Source organism: Scleropages formosus, chromosome 22 (assembly GCF_900964775.1).
Source record: "Scleropages formosus chromosome 22, fSclFor1.1, whole genome shotgun sequence".
NCBI lineage: Eukaryota > Metazoa > Chordata > Actinopteri > Osteoglossiformes > Osteoglossidae > Scleropages > Scleropages formosus.
In genome coordinates this window covers 1,605,362-1,623,120 of record NC_041827.1, presented here as the reverse complement: position 1 = coordinate 1,623,120, position 17,759 = coordinate 1,605,362, and the positions used below count along the sequence as shown (strand labels likewise).

At 42.5% G+C, this 17,759-nt stretch overlaps 1 protein-coding gene across 3 annotated transcripts in view; it reads right to left on the bottom strand.

Moving 5' to 3' along the window:
- Positions 1-17,759, bottom strand: part of anks1ab (ankyrin repeat and sterile alpha motif domain containing 1Ab) — a 46,272-nt gene that overhangs the window by 10,867 nt on the left and 17,646 nt on the right. For all 3 annotated transcript variants that reach the window (XM_018725664.2, XM_018725663.2, XM_018725665.2), the window contains exons 3-10: positions 13,577-13,692; positions 3,915-4,013; positions 3,579-3,725; positions 3,214-3,321; positions 2,042-2,209; positions 1,728-1,877; positions 1,135-1,206; positions 359-445 (exon numbers count right to left, since the gene is read on the bottom strand). In XM_018725664.2, the coding sequence (XP_018581180.2) occupies positions 359-445; positions 1,135-1,206; positions 1,728-1,877; positions 2,042-2,209; positions 3,214-3,321; positions 3,579-3,725; positions 3,915-4,013; positions 13,577-13,692 (947 nt within the window). The remainder of the gene's footprint in view (positions 1-358; positions 446-1,134; positions 1,207-1,727; positions 1,878-2,041; positions 2,210-3,213; positions 3,322-3,578; positions 3,726-3,914; positions 4,014-13,576; positions 13,693-17,759) is intronic.

Sequence of the window (17,759 nt, the reverse complement as noted above, 5' to 3'; positions counted from 1 at the left end):
TGATGCAATCATGTTTTTGTGACACAAAGACTGCCATGCATCTCAAGACTGTCAATGTTACATCAATATTTGCATTAACCCTTTAAAAATCAGCTCAGTGGTTTCTGCTAAATGACCAACTAGTCCTCAAACCTAACAGCAATTTTCACCTGTGATACATGTATTGTGTGATTGCTTCACTGTGACAGTAGAGCCCAGTGTCACATATTCTTCCTGAAGGTTGCTGAATGTTAAATATAATGTCATATTTCATGGAGCAGTAGGTTAAAACACTAGTAAATAGCCTTGGAGTATCTCTGTAGCCATTCAACTGGGTCCTATGCATCTGAAATATTAGTTGCTAGGACTCCATTTGTACCTTAGTGGATGAATCAATGAATCTGACGCCTTTGTAAGTGATGGAAAGGATGATGGTAGGGGCCTTCCTCCTCTGCTCTGTTGACCTCTGAGGGAAAACACAGGAGATAAATAGAAATCAGGCCAAGGCACTTATTCGAGCCTGGGAGAAGTGAATGAGGTGGAACATAAAACATTGTCACCAGACCATTGCTGACACAGATCAGGACTTTCACATGCCCTTAATTCCAAACAATCGCATTGGGTCCAATCTATGAAGCTTAATTGCCAGAAATAGGTATAGAAGGTCAAATGTCTGGATGTTGTTTTAGGCCCCTTAAATTTTGTTAAGCATTTTGCAGTTCATAGACAAAATGTCTTCCCCATCCCTTTTTACTTTGCTTTTATTGTGATCCCATTATTCTTCAGCATTACGCTTCTCACTCCTTATCACTTTCCCTTGCTGTGGGACATTTTTAAGTTTTAGGTAGTAAAACTCTATAGCTGTAATTTAACAGTTTTTAACATCTCATCATTTCACATCTAGTTAAATGCCATTGATTGTGTTTGTTACTTCTGTGAAATAACTATGATATGGAAAAAAAGATATTTCCACTGAAGACATTAAACTTTTTACTTTTATTATAGAAAAGGTTATATTTAAATCAGAAATACGTACAATTGTGCTTCTGGTCCATCTGTACTAAGGTGATGTCAGTTCAGCATATGAAAAGTAAATGTAGACAAAGGTACATAGCAGTCTTATCAGGGTAAATATCCCTTGAATCTGATTCATACCCTCATTTTGGCACAGGCTTCCTGGGTGGACTCAATACCTCGTAGATCTTTGATGACCATTGACCCCAGGTACTGAAAAAAACAATAGACATGAACTGAAAAATAGATAAACAAAAATCAGTAAACAAGACATAAAACACAAGCAGGTTTATTATCAGTTAGGCCAGTTGCAGGGAAAAATAAGTCTACAGATAAAGAGAAGCCTTCCAGACCAAAAGATGATTCTGGTTTAACAAATCCTCAATCTTGCAAATGAAATCATTAACATAAAGTAAAGGCACTTTCAGCAGGACCACTTCTGCTATTGCAGTAGGGCGACAGTGAATCTGCCACAAATAAGATTGCAGCACTGCAATTCATATTAGAGTTTAATTGACCTGTTGCTTAAATAACATAGATCACTTTACAGTGCATACGGTTGTTTAAAAAAGCAAAGACAACTGCTCTACAGCACAAGTATGCTTACAGCTACAGTGTAAATTATGGGACAATGTATGAAAACAGATTGGAAAAGGTAGCTGCAGCTGCAGCACAGTGGAGCTCCACTATCTGTCATGACAGGTAAGACCGTGAGAACTGGTGGGAATCCCTACACTCGCTTCATAACCGCAGGCCTCAAAGATGAGTTTCTCAGGCTGGTGGTGCCAGCTGGACACTGCAGCATAGGTAGCAGATTGACTCGGGGGTCGGAGGGTTAAGCTGGGCTCTCTGTGTCGCTCGAGCTGCCTGTCAAGTTGCCTGTCCTGAAAGAGACATACATATACATGGCAAATGTGTTTATAATAGCATGTACAACCCTTTCTGAGTTAATAATAATAATAATAATAATAATAGTTTTAAATTGAGATCATGTGTTTACTAATAGCAAGAACTAATCAGTACCGTTATTAATTATTGTGGGACTCACGTGGGACCGGGGCCGTTCGCTGTGAGAGCGATGGGACAAGCTGTGGTCTCGGTTAGATCTTCTCCTCCTGGCTGAGTCCCCCAGAGGCAGGAGTTGGTCCATAGAACGGCTGGCGTAGGAGTCCATGTAGCTAAGGGGGGAGGAGGGCTGTGACAGGAGGTCCTGACACTGCCCCCAAAATGGATGCATAGTTTATATCAGTCAGTTGTTACTTAGAAAATCAACATAACATAACAGCATTTCTCATTATCATAAATAATAACAATGCTCCAATCAGAGATATAGATGTGAAGTCCAAAGACGCACAAAACAGAACAGCTGCTGAAATTGAAACCATGATGGCAGAAGGCAGACAAAAGTCTACTTTTCCCAAAAGCAGCACTAGGAAACTGGAATTCTTGAAGTGGTGATGGTGGTCAGAAATACATAATGGTATCAGCTCTTCCTTCGACTGCAAAAACGATCCACGCTTGCTGCTCAGTTACTGTCGGTGCCTCTCTGATCATATCAGACTCATTCAGGTCTAGCAGCGCTTTGCCAGTTGGAAGCTACAGGCAATATATGTGACATTGTATTAATTACGTATTAATTAAATTGTGTGTTTATTATTATTAGTTTATTATTGTGGTCACAGTTAATTGATTTTCTTTCTATTTATTGTGAATCCTAGAATGAAGTTGGACCTGTTCTTTTTAGATCCACTGAGACAGTTCAATGTTAACACAAAGAACCCTTGTGCAAATTTCTCCTTAATCAAGCCATACAAGTTGTGGCATTGATGTGATTGTTAAATATTTGATATAAGCAACCCTCTATTACTCTGCTACTATCACTGACCTTTACAATCTAGTACATATATTGTGCAAATTATGATGGTGTTGAATATGTTATATCACCAGCCTTCACAGAAGTAATGCATTGGGCATGTTAAACCTCCGTGGTAAGTAACATTAATCATAAATTTAATACATATTACATACATGGTATTAGCAATATGCTGCACACATACTTTAGAGTTGTGCACGTGACACTCCGGATGCAACTAGTGTGATGTTAAGACATAGCACGATGCAACCAGTCGTACATTGTACACAGGTGTCTTGCAACGCACGGCAGACTGTAACAATATACAATGTATTTTCTAGTGCTCGAGAAACCATGTGGTCACTGACTCTCATCTGGGACAAACGACTGGGCTTCGCGGGGGGCTCCTCGTAGGGTAACTCTGCCAGAGAGGCGATGATCCGCTTCCTGTGGCCAAGCAGAGTTATCTTCAGCACCTGGGCCAGGAGAAAGCACACATTGAAATTTATTTGTTTCACATAGCCGGCATTTGTCTCCAGTTGACACTCTGTAAAGTCTGTGTGGTAAAAACACGTAAACGCAGTACAAAGGAACTGAAAGTCAAGATCACATGAATGAACACGGTTCTTCAGTCATGTATATAGATGCTGTCGATTGTACTTGGTTTGGATTCTCCTCTTTTTACCCTTGTGAGGAAGGGCTTTCGCATGACTGAACAATGTGCTGCTCTTACGTTTACAATCTCCAGCTCCCATAAGTTCTTCACACAGTCAAGGGTGTGGTAACCGCTGGACAAGAAGTTGGGTAGGTACTCCTGCAGGCCTAGATTTTCTAGCCAGATAATAAGGGAGGTGCTACCGTCACAACCCAAGGCTTTCACCTGAAAGTTGTGACAATTAGAGAAACACAAAATCAGACATATATAGACACAGATATACCCAAGTCCACATGAGCCCAGCAAGCGACACAGAAACACATAGGAAAGTATGACATAAGAAGCGTTTTTCCTTGGGGTTCATGTCATTTGAGCCAATTAGAAGGAGTTTGCCTGCCAGAGAAGTGCTGGTACCTTGGGCAGTGAACGTGCAGCCTGCAAGATCTTCCTCCTGTGGCCTGGATCAGTGATTCCTATATCCCTGAGATCTTGGTCTTCCATCACGTTACTTCCCTGCTCATGCATCCACACAGAACATACAAACACAAAATGATCAGCGTCAGCTATTTGTTTGACATGAGCTTGTTTCTGCCAGCCAAAAAGACTAGTACACATGTAGTGAACACTATAATCAGTCATCCTCTGTTATTCAGTCTCAAAATGTGATTCCCCCTGCTTCGCACAATGTGTCACTGTTCTCTTCACTCACAAAATACACAGACATGATCATAAGGCCATAGTGGTGACAAAGTAAGGCTGAAAAGCAATTTGCTGCAAATACACTTTCCAAAAGTAGTGTGGTCATCCAATGGCCACAGCAGTCCATTGCACCCCTTAAGGGACACATTCTGAGGCTATATTACTCGCAAGTCTATTTAGGACTTCCTGGAGGGAGCAGCATGGAGATAAATAGTTTCTGGAGCAAATATAGGTGCTATTGTTTGTGTGTGTGTCTGTGTGTGTGTGTGTGGTTGCTGGGGCCATTGCCAATGCCATTAACGAAGTCACTTCTAGACAGCGCCAGTCAATTTCTAAACAATCGATTGATGGTCCAGTCCAAAAAAGGCTGAGTAGTGGAGAAGGCAAGTGAGTGTGTATGAATAACCAGACACTGCGAGGGAGAAGGGAGGAAGGAGCTGGAGGAGACACAAATCTCTCATGATGCTGGACCATTTTTACTTTTCATATGATCTGTTCAGTCTGTACTGCTTGCCTTTTTGTATATGGTGCCTCCAACACTGATGGGCTCATGGAGTTATTCTGATGCAGGGTTTGTGCTCTTGTTTTGCTGTTAAGACAGCTGTTCAGGGTACTACTGACATTGTTAGCGAAATTAACAACATGTAAAATGCAGTGGCTGAAAACTGTGTTTAACTGTTAAGTACCTTCTACAACGGCTGGAATTCAGCAGCACAAGGAGGTACTGATCAGATTTTTCAGAATCTTGCAAGCTTTACAAGAAAATATCGAGCAAGGCTAAGTTCTGCGTGGGGTATGTCTCTGAGAGTGGGTGAAGCCGTGGTATTGTGTTTCTCTTTATTTCTGTGGGTGTTTGTGCATATATGTCAAACCCTTCCCCTGCAAAAAAAAAAAAAAAAAAAACTGATGAGTGTGACTCTTGTAGTCTCCTGGCTTCCCAAGAGGACAACCCAGCTGTCCAAACACAAACTTGGCTCCAACAACACCAGAACTGAACACACCTGGTATGAGACAGGATATCAGCCTATAACTCATCCTCAAACCAGAGACAGTATGATTCTTTCCTCTCCTGCTATTTGACCATTAAGCATTTTCAAGTAAATGAAGACAGAAGGACATGGGAAGAGGGATAGAGTAACACAGGCTCTGCTTGAAGCATTATCATTATCAGAATACAATGGACCATTTTTTCAGTTTTCATTTGCTGACCAATTTTTGCTTGGTTTTAAATACTTAAAATGTGCAATCTGGTCTTTTTGCAGTCCAATTAATTTGTAATTCCTGTATCTTATTTATGCAGCAATAATGACAGACATTCTTAATTTGCATTTTGAACAGCATAAACGGCAGTGATACAGAAAAGCAATGCATCTGAATCACAGTTTAAGATGGATCTGTGTCCATGTTAACCCAGGAGTAACACCCCAACATCTTGTCAAACCACCAAAAGCTCATTTTGAGCAAAAGAAACTCCTTTGTTCTGTTTGTGACCTGGAGTGTATAAGCAGTGCGGTGTCTGTAGGCAGGAAGTGAGCAGAATTTGACAGAATAGAAGGTCAAAACACCATTGCAGCCTAAGCTAGCAAAATCTCTCCCTGAACTGTAGGTCCATTTATTATCATATACATGATGAGCTGGTAAAGTGCAGAAGTTCTGCGGGTGGGTCTCTGTTACCATCAGACCTTATGTGGCAGCTCTTCAAGGGGAGGATTTGAAGACACAACAGCTCTCTCATTTAGTGTGAAATGACATTTTGTCTTCCTGTTGTTAGTATATCATGTGTCACCAGCCTGATAGGTGAAAAGCAGATATTGTACTAGAAGAGCAGGTAACCAACATTATGCTCATGAGTGCCATCCATTCAAAAGGGGAAGAACTATCTTAAAACTGTAATTGTATCCTTCAGATTTTTTACCTTTTCACTATTTATTTTTGTTTAATTCCCCACTATGCAATTATAACAGCTGTGAAAAATGACAGCTGACCTTTTAAATCACGGGGGATATTACTGCAGGTCACTGAGTGATGTGTGGAAGTCAAAACTTGGAACTGACTGGAAGAGGGATATATCTCTTGCTCCGAGCTCACGCAAATGACTGTTATTACTCCTTTACCCACTTGAAAGGCCCATTTTGAAGCATTTCTGATACTGTTCCTTCATCAGCTTTTGTAAAATACATAATTGTGCTAGTTAATGCCCAGCATTACAATAACAGGTTATTGCCCAAGATTGCCCAAGATAACTGAATAAATCATGTAAGTAAAAGCGGTGAAGTATAAAGAAGTTACTGCTGTTTGGGAGAACATGATCACAATGCACCATGCACCCATTGTTCCTGCACAACAGCACTGCAGAAACTCCAAATCATCCAAACATCAAGGGACAATCCATTGTACTGCAGATCCCATGTGTGCCGTATCCTCATCCGCCGTGTCAGATGACCCCTCTGTACTGATAGTCCCTCAGGCTATGGATGCAGCCTCAGAGAAAAAAGACACTACAGGTATGCTGCACAGTTGTCCCTGTCTTCTGCATAGACCACAGGCTGCCAGGCACGCTAATAGACACAGACAGGTTCATGGTGCACTTGTGGCAGCTATTATGAATATTTCACAATGAAATACAGGCATAGCAGCAAAGGGATTGTTTAGTTTGCTGTTTCCAGTGTTTGTGGGAAAGAAGGAATATGTGTCAGGGACTTCCCGCCACATAAATAACTGTCTCCCATAAAGGCATGTAATATTTGCATGTTGGAAGTCGTGTGATGAATCACGTTATTATCTGTTAAGCGGAGTGCTGCTGATGACAACTGCAGGAGCTCTATTGTTATGGATGACCTGCTGAGGATTTTGCTGAGTTGCTCCAGTTCCCTTCTGATGTTCAGGAGATTTTGCTGAACAGTAATTTCTTTGTTGTCAATTCATTCTTTATTTATGTTTTCTGAAAACACACCAAAACTAATGTTCAGAAACTGGCACTGTGCTCAGGTGAAATACATTTTTTCATAATTTCACTTAATAGCTCCTGGACTCTGGGTTTGAATCCAATCCTCTATGTGTGGAGATTGTATGCTCTCCCCAGGTTTCCCCTGGGCTCTCCAATTTCTCCAACTCCAAACATGTCCAAAGATGTATTTCAGGTCAGACAGGGAATCTACACTGTCTTCTGTGTGTGTAGGAGGGGATAGATGTACATGTGAACGGATGCAAAGACTCTTGTGGATGGATTCATTGTAAGTAGCTCAGTGAACAAGCCTGCAGTTCATGTTGCTTTAGACAAAGGGATCAGGTAAATAAGGGGTAATTATAACTACTATTTAGAAATCTACATGTAGCATATCAAGTGAAAAAGGGACTGGTAATTAAGGGTAAAAATGTAATATCAGTGGTGGTCCGTGTACATTGCGTTCATTTGTTTTTTGATTCGAAATTGAAAAACAAAACGTGAATTACGATGCCTTCATTCGTTTTTTTTTGTTTTTTGATTTAATATTGAAAGCAGAAAAATGAAAAAAACTGCTTTTTATTGTTTCTGAGCACACACAAAAAAGAAAAGGACTTGTTTATTAATTTTCTCTTTTTTGTTTTAATCATACAAAGCGTAGAAATCAAAATCTCACAATATCAAACATGATGAATGCCCTAAAGTGCACAGTATTCTCAATCTAACAAGTAGCCTAACCTAGAACTAGAACCTAAAACTTCACGGTGCTTTTAACAACAGCACTTAATTAGTAGTAAGATTCTTCAGAAGTAGCACCTGAAAAATCCTGTCGATTTTCTCAGTGGACATGTCACCCTCCCTTACTGCCACTCTTTTGCTGCTTTTGAAAACATCTAGTAATCCATATTAAGTTATGAATAATTCAGAGTGAAGCCAGCATGTTCGATGAAGCCACTGATGGATTATATGTGGTTTCAATTAGTTTACATCCGGGTTGTTCAAGAATACCACAAAACGAAATAACTCAAAGTCAAAAAATAAGACAGTTCTTCAAGAAACTATGGATGAGGCATATTTTAAATATTTTACATTTTGAGCAAAAAATGTTTTTTAAACATAGTTAATTCGTAATTTGTTCTTCATTTTTAAAATTAAAAAATGAATGAAGGCATCGTAATTCGCATTTCGTTTCTCAATTTTGAATTAAAAACGAATCAAAGCAATGTACACGGACCAATGTCAATACCCAAACTCCACCAACTGTATATGAAGAAGAACACACACTGCACACATATTCAGACTATGTGACTGGTGACAAACTAACAATATGGTTTTCTTGCTGAAGACAGGAACTCTCATATCTCATATGCCAGCTGAACTGGAAATCGGTGCAGTCGCAAAACTCATCGGTGTCATTCATTTTTAATTGAGATCCAGATGGTGTTGACTGAATGGAGGGAGCATGAGGGAGCGACACAAAGTGCTGGGTGAGGGGGGAGGACATGGGTCACATGACTAGGGTGTTCTCATAGGGCAGCTCTTTGTTGGCTCTTGGGTGGGTGGTATTCTGTGATTCTGACACTTGCTGGTGGGATGGAATAAGCTGCAGGGTGTAAAATTTCTTGTGGAAAACCTGTGCCATGCTCCACCTAGGAAGTCCCAACACTGCACAGTAAGCAAGCCAGCATGTGCATTGCTAATTCATTAACGTATGCTGTGGCTCCAGGGTCCCCAAGAAAAAAAAAACGAAAAACACTCTAAGTTTCTCCCTGAAGTCTATTCTGGGGAAAAGGAGTGTGGAAAATCACCCAGTTCCTATGCCATCATCTGAAATTCTGAAGTGGGTGAATAAGGTTAGAGCCAGACAAGCACCGCAGTGTGCAGGTCTCTATCTCTATTCAGCTCTGACATTTCACTGATCTCGTTAAAGGCGTACTGCAACCTCCAGAGGGAAGGTGGCAATTCCAAACCCTGTGATTGCTGATACACGCCTTTGCTTGGTACGCTGCAGTGTTCACACTACTAGGGTGTCGGTCTATGCTTCTGCTACACCTCAAGAAAGATCTCATAGAGAAATGTATCTCCAACTTCACCAGATAGTCAGCTGTTTAAATGAGGATGGCTGAATCTGTGCCATTTCCCCTGGGTACCGATGTCAGCTAGGCAACAAAAATAGTTCTTTAAGAATGTGGATCCTAAAGTTAATCAATGCAGAATTCACATTCTACAATATTCGCCTGACCTTGCAGTCCATTACAAGGCATGTTCTGTGCGTTTGGGAGAGAAAGAGAGAGTGTGTGTGTTTTTTTTTTTTTTTTGTGCTGTCCACAGCTGTAAGGAAGGAAATAGAAGTAGATGGAGAATGGAAAGAACACACACAAACCGGGATTCCGGCAAGACCTGTGACTGGTGAAATACTGAAAAGCCCAAAGTACAATCTTCCATTGCAGGCACTGCTGTCAATGGCTCACTTTTAGTGCTTGGATAATGAACAAATCCAGACAATTACCACCATCCAAGTGGGTTGAAGGTGATAAAAAGGGAGATAAACGCGTATATCCTCCACTGGCACACTATTTAAAGTGTTGTCCTACAAGGGAAAAGATTTTAGCTGGTGAGTCAAGATAAACGGACATCTTTAAGAAGAAACCTACTTTTAAAAGCCTGGTGTGTACCTACAGGGGTGACATCACAACCAGTTTTAAGATGCATTTAATGCAGGAAGGGTGGCTGGTGGTGTCATGGTTGGAGCAGCTGCCTTTGTCTCTGAAGACTGCCAGTTTGATCCCCGCCTCCGACTGTGGTACTCTTGAGCAAGGTGCTTGCCCTGCAATTGCTCTAGTACATCCACCCGGCTGTGCGTCTGGGTAACCAGTTGCAACCCTGCGATGGATTGTCCCATCCAGGGTGTTCCCTCCCAAACTGCCCCTTCAGCCTTGTGTCCAATGTTTCCAGGATAGGTTCCAAATCCCCGCGACCCTGCTTGGGACAAACGGTTATTGAAACTGGTTGGTTAGTTAGTGCAGGCAGATTGCAAGAGGACAGTGATTCAGTTGAGAGGGAATTGCTCAGTGGCCCTTATATCTGCAGCAAAGGAGATGGCTAAGTTGTGCTTTGGAGGGATGAAAACATCTCTTTCCTTTTTGCATGGAAACACGACCAAAGACCTCACAGGTTCAAACTTATATGGAAAAAGAACATTTGGATTTACCCTAGAGCCTGTTGAGGAGGGCAGCCAGGTGCTCAGCAACCTCCTGCCTACCACTTCTTTTGTTCATTAAGATGCAAATGATCTCAAACTCAAGTTCTTGCCCTGTTGGAATAGCAATAAATCAGCAATGGGGCAGTCAGGGGATGGAGATAACCTTACAGGTAAAAAAATGAGCAGCTCTAGAAGAGAGAACTGTTGTGTGTAAAGATGATATCTTTCACTATAATAATTATCCATTATTAATCCTGCACGTGGGGCAGTTTTATACACAGATGTATCACAATCGAATCAAAAACAACCGCTGTCCAGCAGTAAGAGCCTTCTTACACAATATGGCCATGATACAATATTCAAATAATTTGTAGTACACTAACAGCTGTGACAAGATAAAGGCTAAGTGAGAAAGTTCAAGAACACTAAAAGCTGAGCCATTACTAATCCACTGCACTGAGTGCTGTCAGGGTGCGATTGCCTGAGAAAGGCTGATGGGGAAAAAAGAGAGAAACTACATATTCCTTCACTGCTGAAATGACAGCAGGATGCACCATTCCTTCAGCCCTAGCAAAAATACATAACACAAAATATGTGTTATGTAATTTAAGGTTAACACATCCTCCAATAGCAGCAGTATGGAATGGGCCTTCAACCGTCAACTTTTACAGTTTGTGTCCTTAACCACTGTGATACGTGCTGCATCTTTTCATAATGCACTTTATATCACAAGCAATAACGATTTTACTGTCTTGATTGGATTAAGCAAAAAGTTGTTGTCTGGAGCAGATTTTGAGATTTTATATTAAGAAATGAAACTTTGGCGCCAACTTTGACAGGATATACTAAGTAGCGTTTTGGCTACTGTTGCATCGAAGAGCATGGACTTTTTGGTTTGCTTTTTTGGTGAGCAGATTTTTGGTTTCACTCCCATTCTTGCCACTGTTGTAATATTTTAAAGCAAGGTCCCAACCCTGCTTTGCTCGAGTAAATTATCCACCTTTATGAAGGGGTATTTGCCCCGTGAAAAAGTTGAAGGAATTCTTGTCATTGTAAATTAGCACAGAACAGATGAAAAAGTTGCAACAAAGGCATTCAACTAGGTAAGATCGGAGCCTGGTTCTTTGCTAGAGCTTCATTGTTTCCAGGCAGTGAGAGACTAAACAAGCACTTTTGTTTGTACATTGAGAATGGTCCAAGACTAATTTGGGCAATTTTGTTTGTTTCTGAACTGTTGGGCACCACTGGCTAATTTTGAAGTCATGGGAAAGGTTTTAACCCTAAGTACACACAGCTACAGTCAAACTAATCAATTTGCCTGGTGCTTATATTAAAATCTACCGTGTTATATAATGTTGTTTATTAGAAATAAAAAAAAACTCTACTTATGTAGCAGGGGTGTGCAGTGGTGCAGCGGGTTTGGCCAGGACCTGCTCTCTGGTGGGTCTGGGGTTTGAGTCCCGCTTGTGGTGCCTTGTGACGGATTGGCGTCCTGTCCTGGGTGTGTCCCCTCCCCCTCCAGCCTTACGCCCTGTGCTGTCAGGTTAGACTCCGGCTTGCCTCGACCCCGCTTGGGACAAGAGGTTTCAGACAATGTGTGTGTGTGTGTGTGTGTGTGTGTGTGTACTTATGTAGCCTTAAGAGCCCCTATCGAACAATGCATAGGACAACCCACAATTCCTTCAGTCCCTTGCTGCTATGTACCCTTGCTTAGCGAACACTGCGGACTGCCATGCTGAGCACTGCGACCTTTACTTGGCAGCTGACTTTCAGCAGTTATATACGGATACAGATAATTTATTCAGAAGCTGACTGAGGAATACAGACACATTGACCCAAAGCAATCACTGGTTTAGAGTTTAGGACATCTATTTCACAGCATACAAAAGAACCAATCAAACTGACCTTAAAAAGATGGAGGTATTGAGAAGATATCGTAGCAATGACTGCTTTACTAATTATAAATTCAACTCAAAAACTGTCATAAACATTAACATCACATAAACCTCTGTAAATGTCACACACTTTCCATCAACAGCTAGAAAACCAGTAAAAAAAAAATATAGAAGCTACACAAAATTTATAGTATATCTTATCAGACTACGTATGTTGTCATGAAAAGGGAAACGGATATATCGACTGTTAAGTTATAACTGAATAATTTTAAATCAAAGTATATAAAGTCAACATTACTATATTATCACATCCTTAAACTTAATGGCATGGCCGGACCATGTCAAACACTAGGATGAGACAGGACAGATCAGGACAACTCATCAGTATTGGGAGACCAAAAATATTGGCAGTACTACTTAATGAAGTTATGCACAAAAACAGTGGGGAGGCGTATTGTCTTGTCTGAACAATGGGGGACATGTCCCTGCTCTTTTCTTCTTACATCTATGGAAAGCAGGAGAACCTCACTAAACAGCTGGGATAATTTGACGGTTTAAGTTGCCTTTTGTCCATGTTATGCTCTTGAAACATTTTGACAACCAACTGACAATCACTGCACTATAATGTTACTTTATGTTACAGGCCAATGCGTACTGTTTTCTATGCTTGGTCATTTAGTCGTGTTACGTTTGCATGGTCTTGTGTTTCTGTCATTTGTTGTGTTCTGTCTGCATTGTACTGTGTTCTTGTCTGCTGCACTACTAACTGTCATGTGCTATCTGTAATCATGTTTGTATTAGTCTATGTCTAGTCCAGTATGTGTGTATGTAGCCAGTATGTGTGAATGTGCACTAGGTTTGCTCTAAACCGGAAACAAATATCTTGTATGCTCAGGTATACTTGGCCAATAAAGCTGATTCTGATTCTGATAATGAGACGGTCTCTGAGAAGTTTTAATACAATCTGGCTGCTGCCTTATAAAATGCCAAATTAAACTTGCTGAATCTAGTGCCAGTTAAAGCCTCTTGTGCTAATTAGCTCAATGTTACGAACAAGGGGGCGTCAGGCAAGACTGCAACTAAGAAAAGCTTCCCAAAGAATAAAGAAGGTACCATTGATAGCTTCCATCCATTTTAAGTCAAAATATATCCTAAAAAATGGTGCAGAAGGTGAATTTAGTTTCCCATGACGTTCCCAAGACCTCTAAATGAGCATCACTTAAAGGGAATAGGAACGCAGTGCAGTTTGAGGCCATTTACATGCAGCACTCAACAGTAAAGCCAAAAAATGGTTCTGCATCAAGCTGGACATGAAAGTGACAGGGAGGCAACTCACCATGAAGCGTAGGTCATCAAAGCCGTTGAGCAGCAGCTTACTCTCATACTGTGGCAGCCCCACATGCTCCAGCCAGTCACCCACCGGCTGGTCCAGGGCGCGTGCACCGGCACCACCTGCCGAGAGAGGGAGGCGCTTCAGCAGGGAGAAGCCATCCAGCCGGTAGCAGCGACATTCCGAGGACGAGACATGGCACTGCCACATCATCCTCGGCCAGCGGAGCCGGGCACAGGGGCAGCAGGTCAGAGGCGACAGTGTTCCTGGCGGAAGCCGAGGGTTGGAGCCTCCCGTGGTTTGGGGGGGTCCCAACTACCTACACCTTATTCGAGGTAATCCACAAGGGTGGAATGGAAGGAAAGAGGTTGGGAACAAAATGCTCACTTCCAGTCAGTACAAGAAGCCAAGTCAGTGAGCTGGGGGGAGAGGTTGAGATTTGTAGTGGTTTGACTGGTTTGCCACTGCCCCCAGCAGAATGAAACAGTGCAACATCCTTCACGCATACAACTGCAGCAACTGAGTCCTTCTCTGCTTTTCTCAAGGAAAGGTATTCATACACCAGTTCTGTCTGCTTTCAAAGTAGTCACTGCCTAATCCCACAAATTCTCCAACTTTGAGATGGGACGCAGTCTAGATAGAGGAGATTGATTGAGCTACAATTCACTTCCTTTCTTCAGAATGAGAGGAAGTGTAGCTAAGGTCATGCTTTTCTTCAAGAGAATTTTCAGGAGGAGATTTGAGCAGCACTCTTCACACACGTCTACCTAGGAGAATTGGATTCTTGGATGATGAAGAACATCCAGAAGAAGCGGCTGACTAATTAGGGAGGAAAAGAAGGCCCGCGTGGCTTATCCTTCTTATGCTTGATCCTTCACTTGCATGCAGCTGAGACTCACCCAGCTGGGCAATGGAGCAGGTATTTCAACATCATTGGCAAGCACAATGTCATGAGCCACTGTCAACAATCTCTAATGAATATCCAACCTGCTTGACTATACGATCCTTCTTGATCTTCAGCTCATCAGCTGTCTCCAATGCCAACAGAACACAAACAAATATGATGGGCCGTTCTTCAAGCAAAGTTGGAAGTATAACAAAGCAAGTCAAAGTATAAGGCATTCATAGCTGACATAATTAGATTAATATTCTACCTGCATAGTGAGTGATGTAAATATATTTAATTCCCCGAGAACCTGAGAATCTGCCGCTTTTCTTAAATCAGTTTTCTCTGTTGGAACAATTAGATAGCTGGTGCACCCTTTCAATAAAATCAAAGGCAAAATACTTTTGTTTCCTTTGTGAAGATACATAATCTGCCCTGTCCCATTTGTGAGAACGCTGTCCCGCCCTTTTGTTATTGAGATCCGAGGTCAGTCTGCATCAGCAGACATGGAACAGCTACAGAGTCATTGCACAGGGTTAGGAAACTGAGCAGAAGTGACATTGAAGAGCGATTTCTTCCAATTCCATGCAAAAATGAGCCAGTTCCTTTTCTTGCTTTATCCCACCAGATGCAAAGTGATGAGACTCCCGACACATCTGAGGATCCCATGCAGCTAGTCCAGAGGTATGCAGAGTTTCTTCCGATATGGGATGTGTGTGTCCCGAGAGGACCTCGTCACCCTGGTAGAGTGCCCCTGCGGTCTCCTGGAAATGAGAGGCTACGTCACCCACACACCCCCCGAAACCTCCTGAACCAGCGCTGGTGCTCCCTCTTGCCCCCCTTTTCCTCAGGCACAAGTCACTGTACTCCGTACGTCTCCCTGGCTCACACCTCCGTTGCTGCTGCTCACGTGGTCCTGCTTGTGGTGCATTTCACAAAATCACAGAACCAAAGGCATTGTCCTTCCGTTGTCCTGCACGGACCGTTGTGCTACTGCTGAATTCAGCCTCCCCCTTCTCCCTCTCATTCACTCTCTCCCTCCCCCCTGGTCTCTCTCTCCCTCTCACTGCAGGGCTACTGTTCATTGTCTGAAGGAGCGAAGGCTCCTGCTCCATGCAACAGACCCCTATCCCTCCCTTCCCCCCCGCCTCCTTCTCCCTCTCTCACGTTCTCTCTCTGGCTCGCTCACCCAGTCGCTCCACTACCCTCTGCAATGATAAGAACTAGCGAGAAGGACACCACAGTGAGGAGCTGGAGGCCAAGAAACCAGAGCCTGCAGCAGCACACCAAATGCCAGCTGGACTTTGAAAAGTATCCCAGGAACCCTGAAATGAAATGGGAGTGAATGAACGGAAACCTACGGAAGACTTTACAGTCACATTGTGAATAAACTACAATTTCATAGTTTTTGTTCTTTGTCCTTCTAACAGTAGAAGGTGGTGTCCAGCAAGGACATCCAGGGCTTCAGACCTGATCACAGCCCTATGGAGGGAAGCTTTGAGAGCTGTGCTGTGCAACGAGTGCAGACTGACAGGCAGTCCCAGAGTCCACAGCTTGAACTGAGCCAAGTTACTGTATTTTTCAGCTCATAACACCCAATCACATCATTTCGAAAACAAAAAGCCGAAGTACTTCAAAAAAACAGGACATTGTCAGCTGTCAACCATAATACCAGACACTCAGCTTAGCTCTTCCTCATATAAAAGCCTAACATTCTGGAAACTTGCTAGTCACTGTGTTAGACAAGGATCTTGTTCCTTGCAAGAGGTACCAGGTGCAGTTTACCGAAGTCCAGGTGTTTGCAGGCAGAAATAGACGTATTTTGTCTTTCAGTGTCACCAACAGCAGGAGCACAATTAAGGAAATGAACTTCATTAAAACACTTGGATGAGAACAGCTTTTGAGAAAGGCACTGAACACACACTGCTCAAATAAGTTTCCAAAGGTATGAAGTAATAAGTGTGGGCTCTTTGGGATAAAAATATGATCTGTAAAAATGTACTACTAGATGAATAATGCAATGACGTTGAATATTCAACTTGACATCAGTTTAAAAATGAATGAATAATACCCCCCTCCTTTAAAATAACTCAATTTTTCATTTAATCTAAAATCAATGGCGAACATTTTTTACATTGATATCCTCCTGTCTCTGAAACTGGAATATTCTGATGATGGATTTATCTTTGTCGTACAAATTACTTTATACTGAGATGGATCTGTGGTGCTGGGAGTTCGTCTGGACAGCAGGTTGAAATGGACCACTGAGGCTGCACACAGGAAAGGCTGGAGTCGCCTTGAGTTTTTGAGGAGCCTCAGACCCTTTGGAGGACTAGGTCACTTCTGCAAATATTATACCAGCCTATTGCAGCTGGTGTATTTTGGATGCAGGTGTAGGCTGGGCCAGCGGCTTTGCCACATGTGATGCTGACAGATTAAATAAATGAATCAGGAGGGTGGGCTCCATGCTGGAAGCTATTCTGTATTCACTGAGGGTTGTGGTAAAGACAGGGGCTCTGAACAAACTATTAGACATCATGGAACACCCTCTGAAGATTACCCTGTTTAACCAGAGGAGCACCTGTAGTAAAAGATTGGTCCAGCTGTGCTGTTGGAAGGAGTGCCACCTGAATTCATTCGTAGAAACGGCCATTATTAGACTGTCCAATGACTCCAATGACTCCTCAGGCCCTGGGACTTGAAATGACCTTTTGTTGTGACAATTGTGCTGAGCTGACAGCACCGCTTCTTAACTCCATGACTTCACTCATCTGCACTACTATTTATGTTTTTATATAATAGTTGAGTGGCTGTGAAATATTGTACACATAGGGGAAAATGTCGGAGCGAAAGAGAAAAGGACTGGAAAAGACAGAAAAGGCAAAGATGGAGAAGGTATGGGTGGGGCTTTGAGATGTGACACTTCCTTACTGCTGCGTCAATATCTAAGTACCAGATAGACACAGCCCTCCCATCCAACTGGGACGCCGGTATCACACAGGAAATCAGCACCTAATTACTGTGTGAGAGGGCTCTGTGCTCCTGGGTGTGGATGGGGGTGGGACTGGCCCAGTTTGGCAGCTGTTTAACTGGGTCAAGGTGCCTGGTCGGTGCTGGTGGACAGCTGCTGGGCAGAACCAGGTCCAAACAGGACCCTGCAGACTGCCACGACCGGAGCGGACTCAGACAAGCCCAGTTTTCAGGCCAGAAGCTTTGACGCTGGTTCCGGATTTCAATAAGCCATATTACCCAACATACGGCAGCATCGAAACACTTACAAAAGAGCTGGAAACTCAGCTCATT